General features: G+C 51.4%; 9 protein-coding genes and 1 non-coding gene across 10 annotated transcripts; 3 read left to right on the top strand and 7 right to left on the bottom strand.

Annotated features, from left to right (window-relative positions):
- Positions 1-280: 280 nt before the first annotated feature.
- On the bottom strand, positions 281-1,530 carry COCSADRAFT_155997 (uncharacterized protein; the record flags this gene model as incomplete). The annotated part of the gene is made up of 4 exons (XM_007696865.1): positions 281-448; positions 518-764; positions 846-1,414; positions 1,483-1,530. The coding sequence occupies 4 exons, from the start codon at positions 1,528-1,530 to the stop codon at positions 281-283; spliced, it is 1,032 nt and encodes a 343-aa protein (XP_007695055.1).
- A 415-nt stretch (positions 1,531-1,945) lies between these two features.
- On the bottom strand, positions 1,946-6,440 carry COCSADRAFT_32517 (uncharacterized protein). Its single transcript, XM_007696126.1, has one exon. The coding sequence runs from the start codon at positions 6,013-6,015 to the stop codon at positions 2,323-2,325; it is 3,693 nt and encodes a 1,230-aa protein (XP_007694316.1). The 5' UTR covers positions 6,016-6,440; the 3' UTR covers positions 1,946-2,322.
- A 522-nt stretch (positions 6,441-6,962) lies between these two features.
- On the bottom strand, positions 6,963-9,372 carry COCSADRAFT_32516 (uncharacterized protein). Its single transcript, XM_007696125.1, has one exon. The coding sequence runs from the start codon at positions 9,157-9,159 to the stop codon at positions 7,381-7,383; it is 1,779 nt and encodes a 592-aa protein (XP_007694315.1). The 5' UTR covers positions 9,160-9,372; the 3' UTR covers positions 6,963-7,380.
- A 56-nt stretch (positions 9,373-9,428) lies between these two features.
- On the top strand, positions 9,429-10,489 carry COCSADRAFT_155994 (uncharacterized protein; the record flags this gene model as incomplete). The annotated part of the gene is made up of 2 exons (XM_007696864.1): positions 9,429-9,433; positions 9,490-10,489. 2 exons carry the CDS (start codon positions 9,429-9,431, stop codon positions 10,487-10,489), a joined length of 1,005 nt encoding a protein of 334 aa, XP_007695054.1.
- A 94-nt stretch (positions 10,490-10,583) lies between these two features.
- Positions 10,584-11,528, bottom strand: COCSADRAFT_214409 (uncharacterized protein). The gene is made up of 2 exons (XM_007696863.1): positions 10,842-11,528; positions 10,584-10,786 (listed from the first exon to the last, which is right to left on the bottom strand). The coding sequence occupies exons 1-2, from the start codon at positions 11,171-11,173 to the stop codon at positions 10,678-10,680; spliced, it is 441 nt and encodes a 146-aa protein (XP_007695053.1). The 5' UTR covers positions 11,174-11,528; the 3' UTR covers positions 10,584-10,677.
- Positions 11,529-11,666: 138 nt separating this feature from the next.
- On the top strand, positions 11,667-14,039 carry COCSADRAFT_78796 (uncharacterized protein; the record flags this gene model as incomplete). The annotated part of the gene is made up of 2 exons (XM_007696862.1): positions 11,667-12,391; positions 12,443-14,039. The coding sequence occupies 2 exons, from the start codon at positions 11,667-11,669 to the stop codon at positions 14,037-14,039; spliced, it is 2,322 nt and encodes a 773-aa protein (XP_007695052.1).
- A 200-nt stretch (positions 14,040-14,239) lies between these two features.
- On the bottom strand, positions 14,240-16,838 carry COCSADRAFT_214433 (uncharacterized protein). The gene is made up of 4 exons (XM_007696861.1): positions 16,735-16,838; positions 16,622-16,656; positions 16,438-16,564; positions 14,240-16,382 (listed from the first exon to the last, which is right to left on the bottom strand). The coding sequence occupies exons 1-4, from the start codon at positions 16,742-16,744 to the stop codon at positions 14,440-14,442; spliced, it is 2,115 nt and encodes a 704-aa protein (XP_007695051.1). The 5' UTR covers positions 16,745-16,838; the 3' UTR covers positions 14,240-14,439.
- Positions 16,839-17,585: 747 nt separating this feature from the next.
- COCSADRAFT_t3 lies at positions 17,586-17,670 on the bottom strand. The gene has a single exon. It is a non-coding gene; the product is annotated as a tRNA-Trp (tRNA).
- Positions 17,671-17,790: 120 nt separating this feature from the next.
- Positions 17,791-18,787, bottom strand: COCSADRAFT_106890 (uncharacterized protein). The gene is made up of 3 exons (XM_007696860.1): positions 18,536-18,787; positions 18,236-18,462; positions 17,791-18,181 (listed from the first exon to the last, which is right to left on the bottom strand). Exons 1-3 carry the CDS (start codon positions 18,762-18,764, stop codon positions 17,891-17,893), a joined length of 747 nt encoding a protein of 248 aa, XP_007695050.1. The 5' UTR covers positions 18,765-18,787; the 3' UTR covers positions 17,791-17,890.
- A 121-nt stretch (positions 18,788-18,908) lies between these two features.
- On the top strand, positions 18,909-21,635 carry COCSADRAFT_32511 (uncharacterized protein). Its single transcript, XM_007696124.1, has 4 exons — positions 18,909-19,340; positions 19,412-20,686; positions 20,853-20,919; positions 21,027-21,635. The coding sequence occupies exons 1-4, from the start codon at positions 19,026-19,028 to the stop codon at positions 21,179-21,181; spliced, it is 1,812 nt and encodes a 603-aa protein (XP_007694314.1). The 5' UTR covers positions 18,909-19,025; the 3' UTR covers positions 21,182-21,635.
- Positions 21,636-22,528: the final 893 nt, after the last annotated feature.

Raw genomic sequence — 22,528 nt, 5'->3', positions numbered from 1 at the left:
TGGCTCATCACCGACTTAGATTTGCAGTGGGCTGCATTTTCTTTTTTTATTCTCCTCAAAAAACAAGTAATCCTTTGTGCATAGACTGATGGGAATGGTACTAGCCACCAGGTCGACGCGTTTGACATGTATTTGCTGCAAAAGTCTGGAAATTTCACAAAACTAGATACCCAAGGAAACCTGATAATTTGCACACTCATGATAAACATTTTACACTACCGGCATGCACAACCATGACACTTTAAGCATTGTCTGCATACCTATACATGTGTATATCTGCCTACTTCTCCAAAGCAGCCTTCACACTCGGCACCTCGTCTTCCTTGTTGAGGATATCAGGCAGAGGCCCGATAGGCGTGATCTGGAACTTGTTGATTTGACCGTGGCTCTTGGTGTAATGCTTCTTGATGTGCTCAAAATTGGTCGTGTCTTTGAAGGCAGGGTAGTCCTGTTGGTAGCATTAGCATCGAGTTCAAAAACCACGACAAAAAATGTATTTAATGCAGAGTCGCCTTACCCAGTATAGATGTCTCAGCCACTTGTGAATTTGCGGGTATCCGGAGCGGATGTCACGGATGTTGCATTTGAAATGCTGTACGTAGACTGGGTCGAAGCGGATGATGGTCGTGAAAAGACGAACGTCTGCTTCTGTAACATGTGGTGCTGACAAAAGATATGGGGTCGTCGACTGCGAGAGTGACTCTTCCAGTCGGTCTAGAGACTTGAACAGTTGGGTTACAGCCTTTGTGTATGCTTCTTCAGTTCTGCCCTCACGATTAGCGTATGTCTTTTTTTCTCTTTACAAGAAGACAAGAAGACAGTGACAAACAAATGGAGGGACCTACGTTGCGAATCCTGATTTGTAAACACCATTGTTGACATCATTGTACACCCACTCATTCATCTCCTCAATGTCCTTTTGCACATCCTTAGGGAACAAATCAACCTTCTTGTACTTTTCTTCGATGATGTCGTCAAAGGCTGTATACATCATCCTGATGATCTCTGCTGACTCATTGCTCACTATCTTGTTCGTCTTCTTGTCGTAAAGCGTCGGTACCGTGAACCGCCCTTCATAGTCTGGATTCTGCTCAAAGTAAATATCCCGGAGATGTGTGTAATTTTGGTGCAATGGATCCGGTGTAGTGCTTCCTGGAATCTCTTCATCGGATGACGCAAACCGCCATCCTTTTTCCGCCATGTGCCAGTGAACGCTATTGTACGAAATAATATCCTCAAGACCTTTCAATTGGCGCACAATCAGTGTGCGATGGGCCCATGGACATGCATAAGAGACGTAAAGATGGTATCGACCTTTTTCTGGTGGGAATTCAGCATTGGGTTTATTCTCAATCCAATTTCGGAAGACAGAGGTTTGACGCTTGAACTCGCCGCTCTTATCACCAGGCTTGACCTTTGTTCAAAGTTAGAAAGGATGCTCGTCTTGCACACTCCTTCACATGTAATTATAGGGGGGTGTACCCAGTCTGTGATTGATCCCTTGCTCTCTTGTCCGGGAGCTTTGTCCATGGCTGCAGGCTTATTTGACGCGGAGAAAGATTGTATGTACTGTGTCGAAAGAAACAGATGGCGCAAACGCGGCGTGCTACGAAGTTGGTAGATGTGTACTCGCGGGAATCGCAAAGCACAAAGTGACATAGAATCAGGTTCTCTGTTTAATCCTGAGGACCTATCCAGGCTATATATATAGCTGTCATGGAAGGCTTTGTGTCTGTACCAGCGAGAACGTCATAGCGTCATTGCATTCCGATTTGGTGGGGCATGCGTTCCGAGAGCGAGTTACTCAGCATTGCACAAGCTTTACTAGTTAACCCTTGCGGATGACAAAGAGCTTCGGGAGTAGTTATAAGCACGTGCTGGGGATGCGGGGAAGTAGGGTTGTAGACATACATGATGCTTTTCTTGAATATCACAAGAAAACGATCTCGCATACATATGACCTACCAGACGACAAAGAGCAGGAACTAATAATGTGAGGATGAACAGACACTATCCATTTATTCCGTTGCCAACAACTCTCGAATTGTGCACGGGCATCTCACGATGACCTGGGTATTGAAAAGTCCCAACCAAGCCCCCTCCACAACATGCTTAGAAGAAAGCCTGGGTCAAGTATATGACCCGCTGCCCGCTATATTCCTCGGCACAAAGGCCGTCTCCAGTGAGGGCCTGACCAATACTCGCTAAAACGCAGCAAAGTGGAACACAAAACAAAAACATAAACTCGGAAATATAATACATGTTGGAGAGAAAGCAATTGCCCATAAATCGGAGTACACAGCAGAACAAGCTCACCAAGCTTCACTCAACCTCACTCAACCATCGGCGGATGCCCTCCTTCAGCGACGAATCATTCTCAGTCCTTGGCAGAGCACTCTTGGTCGTTGTCGCCTTCTTGTCGTCGCTACTTTTAGACGCATGTCTGCCACCACGTTCAGCGGTGACCTCCTTCACCACGACTTCCAGCGCTTCAAAAAGAACGCTCTTGCAATCTATGTGGGGTACCTCGACGTGCGGTATGGCGTCAGAGTCTCCTCTCATATCACGGCGCCCTCTTCTGCTACTCGAACGAGACGACTGAGCCGAGTTAACACGCGTCACCTCTCCTGACTGGGCGAGCACGCGGTCCACACCGTCGATGAGGGTGGCGTCAAAATCCATGATGGTTTCTGTAACAAACTTCTCGGCAAGATGAACTTCTGTCATCATAGGCGCGACAGTGCCAGATGTGTAGGGGTTTCCGTATTGAGAGCGACCCGGGAGCACGCCCGGTGTCATGGCCGACTGTTGGTATGTGGGAGTAGGAATGAATTTGACCAGACGCCGCAGACTTATGCGCTTGATGGAAAAGTTGCTTGTATCAGCGATAAGCGCAGAACATATATCGATCCAGCGCTCAAGCGGACCAGACTCCAGACTAGGGGTGGCGATGGCACTGAGAGGTGTGGGCTCTGCACTCATTGCTCGTTTGATGTCACGTTCAAGCTCACGGTAAGGCTTAATGGCTTGGACAGCAAAGTCCGGATGGAACTGGCTGAGCCACCCTGCAACATTCACGGGCTGCTCCGGCTCACCGTGTGGCACTGAGAGAACAGATGACTCACCAAAACTAGAACCCTGTTGGCTAGAAGCTGATCCATAGCCCCCTAGCAGCGGTGATTGGAGTGGAGAATCGAAATCCGGTAACGGAATATCGACATCAATAACACCGTCTTTCTCATTGACCGAAAGCTTCAAGTGGCTCTCGAAAGTCTTATGACGTTCGGGGATAGGCCGTGCAGCCGAAGCAGGAACGCCAGGGCAGCCAGCGTTGGAGTAGGTATCGGGAGAGACGTTATCAGTGGAAGGGTCAAGAGGAAGCAGAGAGTCGGCAGCATCGCTTTCAAACACACGATCCATCGAGAGCTCTTGTACCATGAGCTCCAGCTGCGATCGTGACCTTTCCTGCCCCCGATATCCAACACCATCGTCTGTCGTTTGAAAAAATTCACTCTGGTCGGTAGAAGACGAGCGCCGGCCACTCCAGAAGTTCATAAAGCCACTCCATCGACTTGTGTTGCTCGAATCATTACTTGCAAGACTGGTTTGTCCTGTGCCACTTCTTTGTAAGGTACTGATTAGGTTCGAAGATGCTAAACTGTCACTGCTTTCTGGTCTTGTTTCAGAAGCAGGGCCGAATGATCTCGTCCTAGGGAACGTAAAATGAGCAATAGGGATTGTCTCCTGTGGTATGATTGTCGAAGTAGTCACTGTGCTGCTTGATGTCACAGGTCCCTCAGACAAAGAAGGAATCACTAGACTCGTGCGGACCGAATGTGCGGACGAACGCCGAGAGTGTCCTGTTGGTCGGACAAGCTCAGGCGCCTCGATCACAGCAGATTCGGATCGCTCATGTGTTGGCTGCACCGGTATCTGATGTACGCTCTGGGGCCTTGGTGGCTGTAATAAGATATTTGACATGCTTTGCTTGCTACGGGGTCCTCGGCGATTGATTTGACGGCGTAGGGATTGCTGCCTCGAGGGAGGCATATTAGTTGGAGGCGACTGAGAGTAGGCTCGGAGCGATGTCGAAGTGCTGGGTCGAATGTAGGCACTGTCCGCTAAGGCGGGTGCATTAGGTGGCAGAAAAGCAGCGAGAAGAAAGATTAGTCTTCGGGCAGCCATCTTATCTGGAGACACGATGACGGTGCGGTTAGAAATAGTCAGGTTCTCACCAGCCGTTGCCTTTTGTTTTTCGCGGTGGCGCTTGCGATGCCATTTGGGACCCAGCATGTTCAACCATTCGGTGTGGTTGCCCAAAAACGCCGTCAAGAGGTTGAAGAAGAAGAAATTTTGCTCTCGGCGACCTGCCCATCGACCAAGCCATCTAGCCTCCTCGCGCCACACACCCCATTTGCCTTGGCCAGTCATGACGCGGGGAATTCTCATGCCGCTCACCACACGATTGCCAGTGAGCTCTGCTGCTATTTGAATTTCCCTATCCATCACCAGGGCATTGGGTTGCAGCCTCAAGGCTCTCCGAGAGTACTGAAGAGATGACTCGCGAAAACTAGTTCGCGAAGACTGGCTCCGTTGATGCTGGGCTCCTGTTGGAATGATCGGCTCGGGTGATTTTGGTGACTTGAACTGCGCCAAGATGCGCTCTTGAACCACGTGTTGGAGACTAGTAAGTGCGCGCATGATGACATCCCAGTGCTGGCCCACTACATCGACTCGATCGTCGACGTCGCTGCTCAATGAGGATGAAAAGAGTGAATCAACGCCAAGGTTGGCATCAACAAAAGCCCATCCTGCACGCCGATCCGAGTCTAGGGACGAGGCAAGCGATTCCTGGCCGGGAGCAAAGGTGGATAGATGTGTTGGATTCTTCAAGCTTGTACCGCGTGATGACGGTCTCAGGCTCGGTATTGTTTGCGATATTGGCAGGTGGAGGATGATGGTGATGGCGTACATGGGGCTCTTTCGTGGGTGTGAAGGATACACGGGTTTGGTGGCAGCCGGTTTGGAATTTGATGCTGGAAAAGGAAAGCCATTGCCCTTTGGGAGTGAACTTTGTGGTGTCGGTGTGCGATCGTCGTTATCCTCTTCTGGCATGGTGACGGAAAACATACGGGTGATGAAAATGGTCCTACGCTTGGGCTCCTTTGGTATGCTCTCGTTGGAGTCGTTGCGTGCCAGATCGGTTGGCGGGTTAGCGGGGGTAAAAGATTTGGCGAGATGGCTTCTGCGACGGAGGCCCTCTGCGCGGCCCAAGGAGGTGGTAGCATCCTGTATGCTCGTGCCTAGGACAGATGCGTCGGCGGGCCTAGTGTCGAGAGGCACAATGTGTATTTTGTTCGAGTTGCCTCTGTAGTTCATGGCCAGATTGCCGAACATGCAGTCGAGGCAGATATTGGCCAGGTCCGTCGACTCCTTGGCTCGGGCCTGCGCCTTGGCTTGGAGCTGGGCATGCTCGTCAATGTTTGGCATGGAGGATATGGAGCTGCCGCGGGTTCGGACGCGGGTGAATCCCCCGACAGTGGGCGAACGTGGTGGCGCCGTAGGCTCTGTAACAAGGGACGATCTCCGCGCATGAAGATTGCCCAATGCCGGGCCCGCGGTGCTGGCGGTACCCGCGGTGTTGGAGTTGGCTCCACCAAACGCTCGCACGCGTGGGTTGGGACTTGTGGGCGGTTCGGGGCGTGGGGGGGCTGGCTTGGAGTCGAACAGAATGGCCTTGGGCATGGCCGGAGTCTCATCCTGGGCGATAATGATGCGGCAGTCGCGAGGGTAGTCGAGGTCAATCTCAGGCAGAGGCCCGTCATGTCCGCTGCCAGGCGTCAGGGGCGCAGCGTGCAAGGGATAGGGCTGGCCGTCGGGGTGGTAGAGCGTGTTGGACTCGGGATACAGCAGGTGTCGCGTGTGGCTTTCTTCCGTGGCCGAGTCGAGGACAGTGGGCGAGGTGGTGTGTGACGCGTTTGCGCCCTTGCGGCTGCTGAACAGATGTCCGATCATGGCTGGCAGTGGGCGCATTCCGCCATGGAAGCGTGGGCGGGGGCCTTAGTAGTGGGCGAGGGAGCCGTCGTCGAAGTGGCGGGCTCGAGCAGTACGGCGGCCTCGTAGACCCATGGCAGCGCCCTGTCAACTGCTGGTGGGAGGGTGAGGGTGAAGGTGCAGGCACAGGCAAAGGTAAAGAACGAGGGGTGAGGGGTGAAGGGCTGTGAAGGTGATGTCACACGCGGCGGTTTGACGAGTGCAGCATGCAGCGTGTCAGTGTGCAGTGGGTGCACGGGTGCTCGTGAGGCGGCAGGGCAGCACGAGGCCGTGGAGACAGAGGTTGGTGGAGCCTGGAGAGGGGCCGTGGGTGGATGCGTGCTCAGGCAGCGTGTCGCGTGTGTGCGGAGAGGGGAGAGGGCGGGTTTGGCTGCTTAGTTATGGAAGGGCGGTGAGAGGGCAGAGAGGCTGAGGGCGACTTCCCAGAACAGTCGACCTGCACCTCGACCCTCCGTCCTTCTCTACGGTACATACAACCAGCATAGGCTGCCTGTACATGACGTGCATGTACCTACCGACATACATGGCACCTGTATGTCCACACACATGCGCGCAGATGGATGCTCACGCCCTTGATAATGGTGATGATAATGACCATAATAATGACAAAGCACCCGGTAGTTACTTGGACTCGCACCATCACCACTACCACCGCCACCCGTGCCGCCACTCATGACCATAATGCATTCTATCCGCCGCCAGCCAGCAGTCCACACCTACCGTGGCTCATCTCCTAGGATACCCTAGGCTCTTCTCATGCATGCGCTGCCAAAACGCTTTGGTGCAACACAACCGCTCTGTCCACAAGCCCCGACACGGCGCGAGCGGCGCTACATTCCAGTTACCGCTCCCACGACAATAATTCAAATACAAGCGACAGCAATTATAGGCGGTGTATCCACGCCGAAACCACAGGTACATACACAAAAAACTTTGTTACATTTGTTCGGAGCCGCTCGGACCGCGCTTCTCGCCAGCACCGCAACATCACCTAGAAGCTTTCTGCCAATACATAACCGCCTTTACAAACGTCAAGAGCGCCTCACTATCTGTGGCCCGATATCGGCCATGTCCACCAACAGCAGGATCGCCTTGGAGAGGGCGAAGATCTCTACTCATCCAAACAACAGCCTTGTGTCCGCAAGACCCCCACTAGCCCGCCTGCTGCTAAATCTTGTATACAACTAGTGCAACACATATTCTCTCCCACTACTCTACAAGTCTGCACACCACCAGGTAACACCACGTGCCTGCTCAGAGTAACTTGGTTAGGCCTGCCTAGTGGCTGATGGAAGGAAAAAAGCGCCGAGTATTGCGCCCAAAAAACTACAGTACTCCTTGGACATGCACATCCAAGACACAATGTACAACGCCTGGCGCATACATCTTAACCCACTCAACATGCTTTACTCTTACAGCCATATTGCCTGTCCCGCCATTTCGGCGCTCGACTAGCTTGTCAATCTCTCCCTCAATCTCCTTGCTTCTCGACTCGACGTCTCTGATCCCAATGTTCTCGTGCACGTGGATCCATCCACCGCGTTGCCCGTCTAGCATATCAACTGCAATACTCCACGATAATCTCGAAGTAGGCAGTAAGCCTAGGTTTACATGCCGAATGGGCAGCTGACAAACCAAGCCCAAGCTTGTACTCATGGCTGCATAGTCTGACTTGGCTCTTTCATTGCTTGCCTGGAATACCCAAAAGTCCGCTTTTTGTATGTCAGTTCCATTGAGCGATGGGCAAGCAAGCCCATTCGGGGCATATGCACTAGTCCGCCTCAACTGACAAAGGTCGTCTCCCTTGATAACCTTGCATAACCAGCCATTCCTCTCTGCGCCTCGTCGCAGACCTTCAACCGACCATGGATTGATTTCCCAGCACAATACTCTGCGAATTCCGTCTTGGCGGTACTCTCCACTCTTCTTATATGAAAAGGCAAAATAGCCTATGCCTGCATAGAGATCCACAGCTGCCGAGGCTTCGTCCAAGTCAGTGGTGACTGCAGCGAGGTTGAGTATTCGAGTCTTCTCGCGGATGTTGCCACGGCTAAACATGGTATACAAAGGTGCCCAGACTTGCCAAATACCGTTCTGTTTTGCCGTAACCCATAAAGCTTGTTCAAAGTCAGTGGCAGTGGGACATGAGATTGTCTGGAGCGTAGGGCTGGGTCCAAAGTCACCGTGTATCGGTACAAGATTGATTGGTCGGCGCAGAATGTTCTCTTGGTTCTGGTTTGCCCCCGAATCCATATTGGGGTTGGTGTTTGTCTTTGGTGGGATAGGTGAGTTGATTGCTACATGTGTTGCACCAACTGATGCTGCAACGTACTGCCAGACCGGTGCTAGTAACTCTGAATCCACGGCATGCCGAGATAGAAATATCTCCCATGCGGTAGATCCAAAAGCATTGTGTGGAAGCAGAAGCATGGGTTTGTATATTGAGTATCCATCTGGGAAAGCGGAGATAAGGACTTCAGGCGACAAGACCATTTCAGCTAGCACCGAATCCTGTAATGTCGACAGAGCTTCTTTCAACGCTCTGTGCATCGGGCTTTTCATGGCTGAGGACTTGAGAGGACTAGCTTCAGCAGCATGATGTGCTAGTTCAGTTTCGTGGTGAAGATACTCCAGATCCAAGTTCTGTAATATTGCGGATTTGAATTCATTGCTGCTTTCTTCGGTCAGATCCGCGTTTGCATCGCCTTTGATTGAAGGATAGAAGATGGTCGTCGGGATACGCATTCGTTGCTGGAACACAACCTCTTGTACTGGGACCAGCGCATCCTTCCCAGTAGGAAGTTCAACGTTCTGTCCCTTAACAAAATCGTACTCAAATGGCGACAACCTCGTTTCGCCATGCGTACCAGATGCTTGCGTGGTCGATGTTTCTCGAACTGGAACTACATCGCCTTGTTTCAGAGTAGTATGCGCGGCGAGTGTCGTATGATTTCCGCACTGCTCGGGCACAATTTTGCTGCTCCGGTCAAGCTGGCCGGCTCGTTCAAGAGCAGATTTCACTGTCTTGACGTGGCTCTTCGGAACTATGAGCACCACTCTTGCATTGGCCTCTTCCTGTTCTTGATTTTCCGTTATGTGGTCCATGGTATACGCAATCTGCTAGTTCTTGTTGTAGATGTCGGGAAATGAGTGTCATGGTTTTACGGCGAACACTGGAGAATCCGTGCATTTCAGCGTACTAGCTAGCTCAAAGCAACTAATTGCGACCAGAACACACACTGCTCAGACTGAACTCGATGGGTGTTGGACATGGCGCGGTTGAACATGTCTACTTCAATTGCAGACATGACAGTGACATTAAAATGTTTTTCACAATTGAGGGCAGAGCAAGAGCTGACCATGATCATTGCCCAATGCTGTACTACCCCGCCCCTACCATGACCCTACGTAACCTTGCTGCGTACCTGCGGCCAGCAATTATCCTTCCACACTCTCACGCATACCACCTGGCCTATCATCCACACCAAACATGCCGCTGTCAAACATTGACCTCGTGAACCAATGCGACGGATTCCCTTACCCCGACGTAAACTTGGAAACCTATCTCGCCTCCATCAACACGTACTACCAACTGCGCGTCTCAGGCCACAACTATGGGCTCGGTTACATGCTACCTTCGGTTGTCGAGGTATTTCGCGGCGTCTCAAACTGGGAGATTGATGATAAGGCGCGGATTCTATGTCTCACAGCTGGTTCAAACGCACAAGAGCGGTCCGCAGCGGTAGAGACGACACTATTGGCATTGCGCAAAACCGGTCATTTCAAGGTGCTGGACAAGTGGAGGGGGGAATTGTATGCTGTCTACGGTAAAAATAAAGAGTTGCTGTTCAATGTGGAGAGAAGTGCTAGTCCCCTGTTTGGTGTCATCACATACGGTGTACACCTGACTGCCTTTACACGCACGCGTGGAGAAATCAAGATTTGGACTCCGAGAAGGGCACGTACAAAGCAGACATATGGAGGCATGCTCGATAATGCCGTGGCTGGTGGTATCGCATCGGGGGAGAGTCCATTCGAGAGCCTGGTCAGAGAATGCGCAGAAGAGGCTTCACTGCCGGAAGAGCTGGTGCGCAAGAATGCAAAGGCGTGCGGCACAGTCACGTACTGGTACGTCCGCGACGAGAGAGCGGGGGGTGAGACGAATTTGATGCAGCCCGAAGTTCAATACGTCTATGATCTTGAGCTTCCTGAAGATACGATACCGAAGCCCGGCGACGATGAGGTTGAGCAGTTCTACCTATGGACCGTAGACGAGGTGCAGGAGGCTATGAGAAACGGAGAGTTCAAGCCCAACTGTTCCCTGGTCGTGCTAGACTTTCTCGTGCGGCATGGCATCCTGACGACGGAGAACGAGAAGGATTACATCGAGCTGGTGAGCCGATTGCACAGAAAACTCGAATTCCCCACACTATGAAAATAAAAAAGAGCATCGGGATTTTTTTGCTAGAGCTAGGAGAGTCTCTGAAGGCGTCCTTTTATTTCAAGAGGGTATCCAGACGCCTTGCCGAACCTTTAGACCAGAGGATACTAATACCACATGCCACCAAAACGCCTGCCCATGCTTTCTTTGTCATTCTCTCATATGCGCGATGACGCGCCCAACTATGAGTGCTTCACAAGCATGTAGATGTCGTCAATTTTCAGTCCGCTGAGCTTGCGGTGGGGTCCTTCCATGTACAGCAAAAGCCCGCCGAAACTAGCAAAGTATTTTCTACAAGCAGTCAGTAGCCAGTCTGACATGGCAGGGCTGCCTGGACAGTGCTCACATGGTATCTCCATTGCCTCCTTCCATACGGTAGTTTTTGCCGTAGCAGACATAGTCATACATATCCGCCAGCGTCGCCACACCCTGTTTGCCTACGTTTCTCCACATTGTGTCATTCTCGCCCTTTGAGTTGCCGTCGAGGGCGAGTGTTGTGGCTAGGACCAGGCTGATGCTCTCGCCAACCGTTACGGGAAACAGCTCGTGGTTAATATCGAGGGTCATGGTGATTTGGCTGTCGGTCGAGGTGCCAAAGATGCGGGAGACACGATCATATTTCTCGTTATTAATGGACGTGATGTTGAACGTCTCTTCGAAGACCTGGGCGTCGGCCATGGTGAAGGAAGGGGGCAGACAGGGATCGAATGCGCGTGTGTTTAGGTGCGAGGTGCTGCGATGCCGATGCGACGAACAAAGCTTGAAGCGGCCGTCAGTCAGAGCGGCGGCATGTCTTGGCACCGCCTTTACCTCCGAAGCGCTCTCCGCAACTCCACCAGGGTGCACCGTCGCCCTCTCACCCACCAGCCACTGTGCCACAACCGGCCGACAAGAGGCCCGACCCGCATCCTCGCCCTCACCCTCAGCCTCGCCTCTACCCTTGCACTCACACTGAGCTTCACCACGTTCACATTGCACATGCCGGCTCTCGTGCCTTCTCTTGTCGTGATAACCCTTCCAATCGGGCTGCTGCTCACAGCGCCTGCTGCGCCCCAGCCTCCGTTCGCGCCCCGGCCCCCCTCTCTCTGTCTCTGACACGTTCCTGATGAGCTACGAGCGTTACTTGATGAATCTATTCAGCCTCCACGACTTCGACTACTTTTCGCCCGAGATGCTCGACTTGATTCCGAGTCGCGAGTGTAGTCCTTCGGGCTTTGATCCGCTCAATCAGCCGATGCCCAAGGCGGCCGCGAGCCAGAGCAGCATGCTGCTGAAACTACCTGACGACATCTTCAAATGCGTCATGGACTACTTGGATCGCGACGCTGCGTGGAGTCTGAAGCGCCTGTGCAAGGGCATGGCAAACAGCGTGACCGTGAACCAACTACTCTACAAATACCCCATACAACTCAACGACGTGCGTGACATCAGGCTGGGCGACTGGAAGTATAGGAGCATCGGCAGGACTCGGTGGATGAGCTTCATGGACAGCATCAATGACTCCAACCGCCGCCATGTCCACAAGCTGGCAATGTCGCACTGGGCAAGCATCGACGACTTCAAGTGGATAGAGGGCAATCTGCCTTGCCTCACCAGCCTTGACATATCAGCCATCAAGGACTTTGTCTGGACTCCTGAAGAGACTTGGACGTGGAAGATGTTGGCCGACGCCTGCCCATATCTATTTGCACGCTTGGAAGAACTAGAGGTAGCAAACTGGGCAGACTACACTGCACACTCTCGCATCGAATACAGCTACTCGTACCAGGACTACCGCTTCAAGCAGAGCTTCAGAATATCACGGAGACGAGACGGTGGGTCCGTCGCCAATGCCATCTTCCCCATTTGCAAGAGGCTAAAGACGCTTGCGATACGGGAGCGATATTCGGGCTTCCAGTAAGTCGCATCGTCATATCGTCATTTATCCACGCTAACTCCCAGACCCAGCACATGGAATGAATGGGAGGTTCATCAACGCGTTTGCTGTCTCGTAGACGGCGTACAAAAGTACTGCCCAGAAACCATGACAAAGCTCAGGGTACACGACTACGCCCCCTATCGATCACTCTTTTCCACAGATGCGACAAAGTGGTCGCGCATCAAAGATGTCGAGATAGGCCTTTATTCTTGGATGGAGGACCGCCGTGACAGGGACGTCATCGGACCAATTCCATACCGCATAACCCAAGGTCATCACCATCGTGACGAGGAAGAAGCCTTTGACGACAAGACATTTGAGGCCTGCGAGCGCGATCATATGGTCCTAGGCAACCATGTTGTGCAAGGCGTCGGGGCGTCATTTGAAGACTTACTCCAGAGTCTGCAGACCATATCCAAGAAATACCCTAACATCAATATGAAACCTATTCGGAACCTCCGGAACATAACCTTGCATCCGTTTCATCTCGTCAACGTCATGCAGCGACGTAATCATTTTGGCCAACCGCCCCAGCAAATCAACGATCCAGCAATGAGCGATCCGAGCTCCAAGCCCGAAGTGCAGGAAGCATTGCGATGGCTTGCGCGAGAGTGTGACTGGAAGCCAGTTCTTGCCTGGGAAAGCATGATGTGCGATGTCTTCCCTGCAAACCTAGAACCCAATCGTACTTTTCTGCCCAAACCCGACATTCTCTCACGCATACAGACAATGGTGGCACGACTCAGAAGTTTGGATATACCCATTCGCATCTCGATTGGTGATCGTGGAAATACTTGCCCCTCATCAGGTCTGGATGGTAGCTTGTACTTTGGTCCCTTCAAGACTTTTGTCGGCGAGGGTGCCGACAGGCGTGAAGTGCTTCTCCCGACTCAGGCAGTATTTAGCCTTACCCCTATCGCCTCCATGGTAGACGAGCTGACCATTCAGTACCCTGCCGATGTTCCAGGTGTCTCGGGTTGGCTTCGTGCAGCAAAACGCCCCACACCGGCAGAGAAAGCACTCATGGAGCGTGAAATGATTGGCTGGCGTCGCTTTTGGATGCGCTATGCTTCACAGTTCAAGAATCTGAAGAAGCTTACTGCAAACGTACCCAATGACATTTACGAGGATTGGGGAAAATCAGAGCTTGTCACGCTGCTTGAAGATGAGCGGTGGCAGATGTTAGAGGTAGAAGACAAACCAGACTACACTTCCAGCAGCTACTTTCCTTTCAGCAATCCATCAACTCTTAGGTACAGGTTTCCGAGGAACCGTAGCAAGACGAAATTTGCTCAGAGGGTGTTTTTCCGGCTCAATAACGAGCCACTGGATCTAGTGGTAGCTCAGCCCGAGCTGAGTGCCAAGGAGAGGGAAGAGAGGGAGATTACAGACGCGATGATCAAGGAAAGCGAATCAATATGTGAGAGGAGTCTGGGACACCGGTTCTGGGTGAGAAGAGAAGGGCAAGAGAAAGCAGAAGGCAAGGTGGAAGAGAAAGATGGCAAGAGGAAATGGTCAGACAATGACGAGAATGGGGTCAATGGGGAGAAGGAAGCAGAAGAAATGGAGGCCAAACGACCGAGGATTGAACGAGAAGGCTTTGCAGAGTTTTTCCACGTTTTGTGAGTGCATGCAAAGGGGTTAATGATGGCGAACATAGCATACACGTATGGCTTTTTAATAGACACGCATATTATATATTTAATACAAGAGGAATATTCACGTTAAGTGTATGGGAATGGAGAAGAAAAAAGACAATTAAAGACAATGAACAGGTGATTGGATAAGACAACCAAACACGCTCGCTTGTTAAGATAGTGAACCACATACATGTATCTACCTCGTATTGAAAAAAAATAATGCTGAAACCTTGCAATCCAGAGATGCAAAACACAAAAGACACTACCCAGCCAGTACAATCCCGTGACCAACCGGATGAAAAAAAGAAGAACAAGAGAGGGTAAAATAGCGTAAGCCCCCACGCTATGTACAGGTAGTATGTATGTGTCTTCATTAAGCGTTTCCTTTACTCGTCAAGTTTGCTCATTGTACTCTTGGCCCTTTTCGGGCTACTCGTCCGACTCTTGATTCTCTCACGACTGACGGTCCGGCTAAGTTCAAACGCACCTCCTGGCAGGCCGAGACCCAGGCCCATGCCATCCCTCGCCAGTTCGCCAGTCGTGCTACCAAAGTAACTCGGCGCACTCACGGGCTCCGTCTTGATTTGTGGCGTAGCCCATCCACTGGTCCGGCCTAGTTTAGATTCCTCGGAAGAATCGGAGAGTTCATTGTCGCTCGAGTCAAGGTGGGTTTCTTCAAGTTCAAACTCATTGGCCAATTCACCGTCTTCCAGGTCCACACGTTCGTACGGCTGTTGGTTCGCCGATGACGAACCGCCAAAACCAAAGAATTTGGCTGGGAAACTGCGGCCGCGGCGACGGTGCAAGGGGTCTTTGCCTTGTTTACTCTTGAAAATCCTGCTTATCGATTGTTTGACCGCGCTCCTCCGCTCTTTGCCCAAGATCAAGCAAAAGATGACAATAATGATAAAAACCATGATAAAGAAGCCTGGTATCTGTTGAGGATGCTCGACAAAGAGGCGATGCCAGTTGCTCTCTGATTCGTACGCCTTGGGGGTACCACCTGGATACTGGAAGTCTGCAGGTATGCCGAGAGCGTTGGAACCGAAGCCCACTGCAAGTGCTTCCTCAGAAGGCGGTGGGATCTCACTAGAAGCGTAGAGGACCATTTTGCCAAGTGTCCAGCTGAGTTCTATGTCGTTGATCTTGTTGACTGCCTGAAAAGGGTCAGTGAAACCTTTTGCCTTGGCATTGTCAAGTACGGCTTTGGTGGTATTTTGGCTGCCGTCTAGGCCCTCTATTCCGACCCGAGGGACGCCAATACCGTCGTGTAGCATACTGATGATCCAAGATGCCTTGAAGCAAACTTCACGTGCTTTGTCTTGATCAACCTTTTTGCCCCACTTCTCCTTCTTGATACCTTTTTCGATACTCTTCCAGTCTTGACTGCAAAATTGGTTTACGCGCTCTTGATAGGTCTTCAGATCATAGGCCTTGTCCTTGTGTCCGTGCTCGAAGATTTCGTGGGTCGTATGCCAGTATTCGGATACACCTACAAAGTGGTTGACCTTGAAGTCGATAGCAGGTACATGTTGACCATTGATCAAGCATGGCGAGTTTGTGCATTTCTTTTCTTTCTCCAGCAACGGATAGGTCTGGCGCAAACATTCTGGGAATTTTCCGGTTCCTACGAGCTCTGCTGTCGCCTTTGATTTCGGTTCGTCGTCGTCATCGTCGTCCGAGTCCGAGTCGATGAACTTGCCCTCTTGTGTGACCTCCAGCCTGAGGCCTGTGGGCAAGCAAGGGTCTGGAAGTTCTTTCTCAGTGCTGGAGTCCAATAGTGCCTTTGTATATCGTTCCCGCGCTTGATTTACACCAAAACCCAGCCATGTGGTGACAAAGACTTTGTGCTCCAGCGGCGTACCATCTAATGTTCGTAGTCGTAAAAGGGTCAGGTCGTCAGCGTGCTTCTCAGCTTCGGTAGCATTTGGCGCGAAAGCGATCTGTGCCGATGCACCTCCCATATCTAGAAAACCATATGTGCTGTGGCCGTTGCCATGTTGATGAAGTTTTGGCTGGTCAAAGCCACCCAGCAGGTAATTTGCTGCTATCCAACCATACAGGCCTTCGGTCTCTCCTGGTATAACCTGGATATGTACACCGCAATCGGGTAACTGGAACTGGGTCGTGCTGCGGGCAAATTGGCAAACTTGGTGGAGGATTTCTTTGCGCTGTGACTCTGGCAGAATGCGCATGCCCGCCGTGGCAAGCAAGAAGAGAGGGGTATTCGGGACTTGATCAACAGGTACGTGTTTGAGCGCATGGTTGAGGAGTTTTTCAAGATGATCTGGACCGACGCGGTGAGGGTTTTCGCCAAAGGTAGAGATGCCTAGAGGATGGCGGATGAGGTCAGTTTGCGCCCAGGCGGCTACAGGCCGACATACCGGGATGAATCTTCTTAGTCCACTTCTTGTCCGTTTCTATGACGGGCAGGCTGTGTAACTGAGCATCAGTGGCCTGGTTACGGGCTGCGTCGTGGTTCAGCCAGCGGTAGACGTGGACGCGCGTCCCCTTTGAACTTGTTAGCTACGGCACTACGACGACAGACCAAGTGCGCCGACGACGTACAGAGGACCCAGCGTCCAGGACTACACCATATCTCCCTGTGCAGCATGGCGCGTTAGCTCCGAGGGCTCATAAAAGGGCGCGGGGCAAAAGAGAGGGGAGAGGAGAGTGCTTACACTTTCCCATGGGAGTGCTGAGGCCGAGAGGCGGTTATTGAGCAAAGCACATGCGAAGCTAGCGAAGAGGATTGATTACAACGAGTATTTTGGAAATCGAGGAGAACGGCACAGCCGGGGGCGAAGCAAAAGGGGCGTGGGAGAAGCGAGCGACGGTACTGCAGAGCAAAGAGTTGCGGGAGAGCAAGATGGAGGGCGGATGAGGGAGCGAGTGAGTGACAGTGGACCCTGGCCAGCGCTGGTTCGAGAAGGCGCAGGCGACGTTTTTGGTCGGACGGGCCAGCCACTCAGCGGCTGCCGCCGCCTCGGCCGCCCCCCGCTACCCCTCGAGCGCATGACGCCATGTTTTGTTGGTCTTGGACTACACATGCACATGTACATGCTACATGCTACACGTACATACATACATATGTACGTGCATGTACACGCAGTAAGTAGGCTGTCGTTGGCAGGGCGACGACGGCACCGTACCCCCTCTGCGCTCTGCGTACTTGTCATGGCCACCAAACAGAGGGGAGCACAGTGTGTTGGGATACGAGGGCTGCCCATGGCTGACCCGTTGCAATGCTTCTCTGCCGCGTACATGCACAAGGCCTGTGTTATGCTTCACAGCATCAATGCATTACCATACCCCGCGTTCCACAATCATTGCCCCCTCCATGTATGCATACACCCACAAGTACCAATTTACCATCATCCAGTGCAAACACGTGGCGGGAAAACATGGTCGCCTTTTGACAAAAAAAACGAAATGAAAAAACTTGCATCCGCTACTAACCAAGCCGGCCTGATGACCCACACCGAACGGTAATTTGATGTGTAGTAGCCGGAGCCAAAAAAGAAATTGCTTGTGACCTCGAGGCGATTTGAACGCCTAACCTTCAGGAAGCTCCAGAGAAACTGGAATCTGACGCGCTACCATTGCGCCACGAAGCCAGTCTTATCATTTGAAATATTGGTAAAATTGTTGATATATATAGTGTAGAAAATGACTGCGAAGGCGAGCTCATGTCGCGGGTACCTATCCTTGCTGACCAATGAACCAAGCATCACCATCACAGGTACAAGGTAACGCAGCAGCGAGCCATGCAGCCAATTCTGGGCTACTCCATTACATTTCCTCCTCATGTCTATAATGGCCAATTGTAAATGCTACCTAGTCGTCAAGCAAGAATCGAAGAAACGCCTTGGCAATGACAAGTCCGTCGTGATGGTTACCCACTCTCTCTAGCGCGTCCCTAGCTTGCTCTTCCTCAAAGATGCCCTGTTCAGCCCTCATTTGGACCAGGTAAGAGACAATGGGTTCGGTGAATTCTGGGTGGCCTTGCAAAGAAATCAATTTGCCCTTTTTGTACATGCCTTGTACCAAGCAACGGGGCGATCCGCCAAGCTTCTCGACATCTGCAGGGTACTCGAATACCACGTCTCTGTGCATTTGGTGGATTGCCTGCAAAAGTGGTTAGAAAACCCGAGTGGTGATACAATCTGGTCGCAACTTTACAAGACTATCCTGTTGAAATATCTCTTTGCCCTTTGCTGTGAGTTGAACTGGTAAGACCGAGATCTCCCATCCATCATCACTGCGCCCAACTTTGGCTCCTGCAGCTCTTCCGAGAATTTGATGGCCAAAGCAAACACCAATCACCCGAACGCGGTCTTGCTTGAGCAACGTTTGAGTAAACTCGACCAACTTGAGGATCCATGGGTCATTGTCAAATGAGTTGTGCTCTGATGAGATGCTGATTAGTCACAAGAATTCATAGTTTTGTTTTTGCACCATGATAGCAACACGAATACTCACTCGAGCCCGAGATCAGTACTGCATCTATCTTTTCCAGGTCAGGATACTCTTGCGCAGTAACGACGTCGAATGCGCTCAACTCCAGGTCCTGCTTCGGAGATAAGCCCAAGTCCTCGGCTGCTGCTTCAAGCAACGTCGTAAAGATGCGGTCATATCGTCCGTATTTTTCAACGAGGGCTGGTGGAGGCGTATCGCATTCGAGGATTGCTATGCGTAAAGGAGTCTTCATGTTTGCGAGGTTTGATGCCGAAGCCATGGGCGAGCCAGCAATCAGCCCTCTTTGACAGCGGAAAACGACGGCGATTTCGGGGCCTACTAGCGCTGACGATCATTAACGCCTGCACCTACGAAGCTGTCTCCACGCACGCCATTCCTTCTATTACTTGAATTCTTCGGTCCGAAATCTGTTTTGACCAAGGTTGTACAGCTACTAGTAATAATCGCCTTGGTTTTGTTGTGAGTCTGCAGCGTCTCTGGGCTCCTTTTTGCTATGCCTTTGCCTGCCTCGGAACGAACACCGCTTCTTCGCTCTGTGTCGCAATGCCAACAGAATGCCACAGACATTGCCGGAGATGAAGTCACAGCTGCAGAAGTAGCGCAGCAAGGCCAAGGAGCTGCACCCCAGTTCCCAGTTGTGGGAAACGACCAAAGCAACTCGCATGGGCAGTCATTCGCGTCTGTGAGCCATTCGGCAACAGAACAAGAGACAGAGGAATCGGCCAAATTCGAACAAGATGGCAAGCTTCAAGGCGTCGGGGTCTGGAGGTTTCGATGCGTGTTTGGAGGCATCTTGTTGGGGTACTTTGTATGTCCAAGTGATTTTCTTCTAACATCTCTCCCCTATACGTAGTAGGCTTGCTAATTGCATCATGCCAGATTGCCATGTTTGATTCTACCCTCATGGCTTCAAGCCACCCAGTCATCACATCCTACTTTCATGCATCCAACTCTGCATCCTGGTTGTCGACTGCCTTTTTGCTTACCTCGACCTCGCTTCAGCCTTTGATGGGCCGATTTTCAGACACCTTTGGTCGTCGGCCTCTGTATTTAGCCGGCCTCGCTCTACTTGCAGCTACGACGGCGTGGTGTGCTCTTGCACAGAGTATTGCAAGTTTTATTCTTGCGCGGGCCTTTTGTGGTATTGGTGCAGCTGGCGTGCTGTCAATGGGCAACATCATGACTAATGATCTTGTCAGCATAGAGGTGCGAGGTAAATACCAGGCATACATCAATCTCTTTTATGGAGGTGGATCTGCCTGTGGTGCTGCATTTGGTGGATTTTTGTGCGACAAATTAGGTTGGCGGATGACTTTTGCTCTACAGGTACCGGTCATTCTCATCCTCCTGATCAACGCCATTGTTATGACGCCGTCTAATCTTGGGCCCAATCTGGCAAAACGGTTTGGATTGGGCTTCCGAGACGCAATGAATGGCTTTGATATAGCAGGGTCGGTCTTGCTGACCGTATCTGTCGCATTTCTTATCTTAGGCTTGAATCTTGGAGGCAACATCTACCCATGGAAACACTGGTTCGTTATTACTTCACTCGTAGTAGCGCTTGTTACCGGTGTCGTGCTCATCAGAGTCGAGTCGAGAGCTACGCGGCCAGTCATGCCGCTGCCCATGTTATTCAGCGAACCACGCGGCAATCTCGTCTTCAACAACTTTTTCGCTCAGATTGGCATGAACACAATCTTGTTCAACGCTCCATTGTATTTCCAGGCTGTCGAGCTTGAGAGTGCATCCGTATCAGGCTTCCGTCTTGCCGGCCCTTCAGTTGCGCTGACTGTTTGTGGCGTGTCGGCCGGCTTCATCATGACTGCGACGGGTCGCATGAAGTGGCTTATTGTCGTTGGCTCACTCTCAATGCTGCTAGGTGCTACATGCCTCTCTTTGATGTTCAATGTGCCAAAGTGGCTCGCCACCGTCTTCTTAGTCCCATCAAGCATTGGTCAAGGCTTGAGCTTTCCAGCAACAAGTCTCGCTGTTCTTGCGACAAGCACTCAGGAAGATCAGGCAGTCATGAGCAGCACACTCGTGTTGTGGCGTAGCCTGGGCATCGTCATGGGAGTGTCGCTGAGCAGCCTCATCTTGCAGAACGCGTTGGCAACATATCTCGATAGACTAGTCACTGGACATAACAAAGTCAAGGTACGTGGCATAGCACTTATTCTTTCCAATTACAACGTGAAGCGTCAAGAAGAGCATCTGGTTTCTGTGTTGTAGCACGTATACCACGAGCTGGATAAACCGAAAAGACGAAAATGAGACGGCAAGTTCACATACGGAATTGACCCTTTCTAACAAGCCCACACAGATCATCCAACGCGTCCGCAGCTCAGTTCGCAGCATAGTTGACCTGGACACCAAACATCAAAGCCAAGGTTCGTAGACCAGTAATCCCTTATTACCCTGCAACGCGTCATCTACGTGGCCCCTCATTCCTCGAATTCAGCGCCTCCCAGTCCCAGTACTAACGCTTGGCTTACAGTCATCGAAGCCTATAGTCGTAGCCTGCGTCTAGTCTTCATCTCGGCGATGGCTACGTTTGTCATTGTCAATGCACTAGTTTTTGCGATTAAATTACCGCAATTGAAAAAGAAGAAAGAGCCTATCTCCGAGAATGGCGAAGAGAATGAGCGGTGATGTAATGCAGTGTGATAAGATGGGATCGAGGATTGGGTTGTGCTGGTGTGCTGCACAAGCGGAGCGGGGGCGGTGAGGCAGTGCAGGAAGGTAGAGCGGGACGGTGAGAACTTGAATATCTAGTTTGAGACGTTGCGGTGTACACGTATGATCTGTAGCGGGTGTAGACGGCAAATAGTCCGGAATCTTAGAAAACGCGTCAAGGCTGATTCATGGTGGTTCAAGAGGACAAGGGATGTGGGGTTGCATTACCTATTCAAGATGTAGTGAGTGGACATGGCAACGATGATTACATTTCAAGTAAGCATTATAATGGGGGCTAGGGCGAGTTGAAAGAGGCTGTTCTGTGGCAAGTGTATGTATTAGACACTATTGAAAAATTGACGATCTAGTTCCAAAGGTGATAGACTGCGGTCTTTGTCCTTGCGCATATAGGTCTAGATACACAACAGCCGGTACGCCAATTATTCAAGCAGCAACGGCTAGAAGCGGGTACTGGAAACGTCCAATGATGATGAAAGCTGATGGTAATCGACTGTGGCCAAAATGATGATTCGGTGACGCTTGATAGGCTTGGGTAGTATTGGTCGAGGGGCGAGATAGCGGGCAGTGCAAAGTCAGGCATGGGGCTAACCGGGTTCAGACTGGTGACCGAAAATGCAAGCCCTGGTGTGGTTCGGTACGAGAACGCAAACGACTGAAAACATCAAGTGCGGGACGAGCGTCTTGGCCATGAGAGGATCTTGTTTCTGTTTCTGCCATGTGCTTGGCGGGCTGGGGTACGATGACGTTTCACGTCGTCTGGATAAAGTTTGCAAACAGATGATTTGCGTATGGTGGCAAGATGCCGGCGAAGACTCAAGTTTCAAGCTCCGTGGTCACTTGAGAGGCAGAATTTTGGGCAGAAATCATGCCAAGAATAGTGTTAGGGCGCGACTGGCGTAGGAGTAGAACAGCAAGTGATGTGCATCCATACTAAACATGCATGTCCACTCGTTTGAGGTGCGTACGCGGTTACAAATGTAATGAAAAACGACTTGGCAAACGTGTTGCTTGGCAAGATGAGCATAGCTGGGCCTGTTAGCTAATGAGGGGAGTGCATCTGCACGATTGCATATTTTAGTTGATGTTAGCTTTTGCTTTGTATGTGATGCGATGCTGAGATGTCCTCTGGCAATTGTTCTCTTTGCAAATGCGTATGTTTTGTAGGCAGAGGTGGGTGCAAAGCTTCCTTGGAAAGGACATGTTGTAGTAGTGTAGCCATTGTTGGGGGGATTGACGTCATCGGTCATGTTGGTTGAGATGGCCGTTGACGGGTAAGCGGCTAGGCGCTTACTTTCAGGACAT

This window comes from Bipolaris sorokiniana (assembly GCF_000338995.1).
Source record: "Bipolaris sorokiniana ND90Pr unplaced genomic scaffold COCSAscaffold_1, whole genome shotgun sequence".
Taxonomy (NCBI): domain Eukaryota; kingdom Fungi; phylum Ascomycota; class Dothideomycetes; order Pleosporales; family Pleosporaceae; genus Bipolaris; species Bipolaris sorokiniana.
Note: the sequence above shows the minus strand (reverse complement) of the source record. Positions and strands in the feature narration are given on the sequence as shown.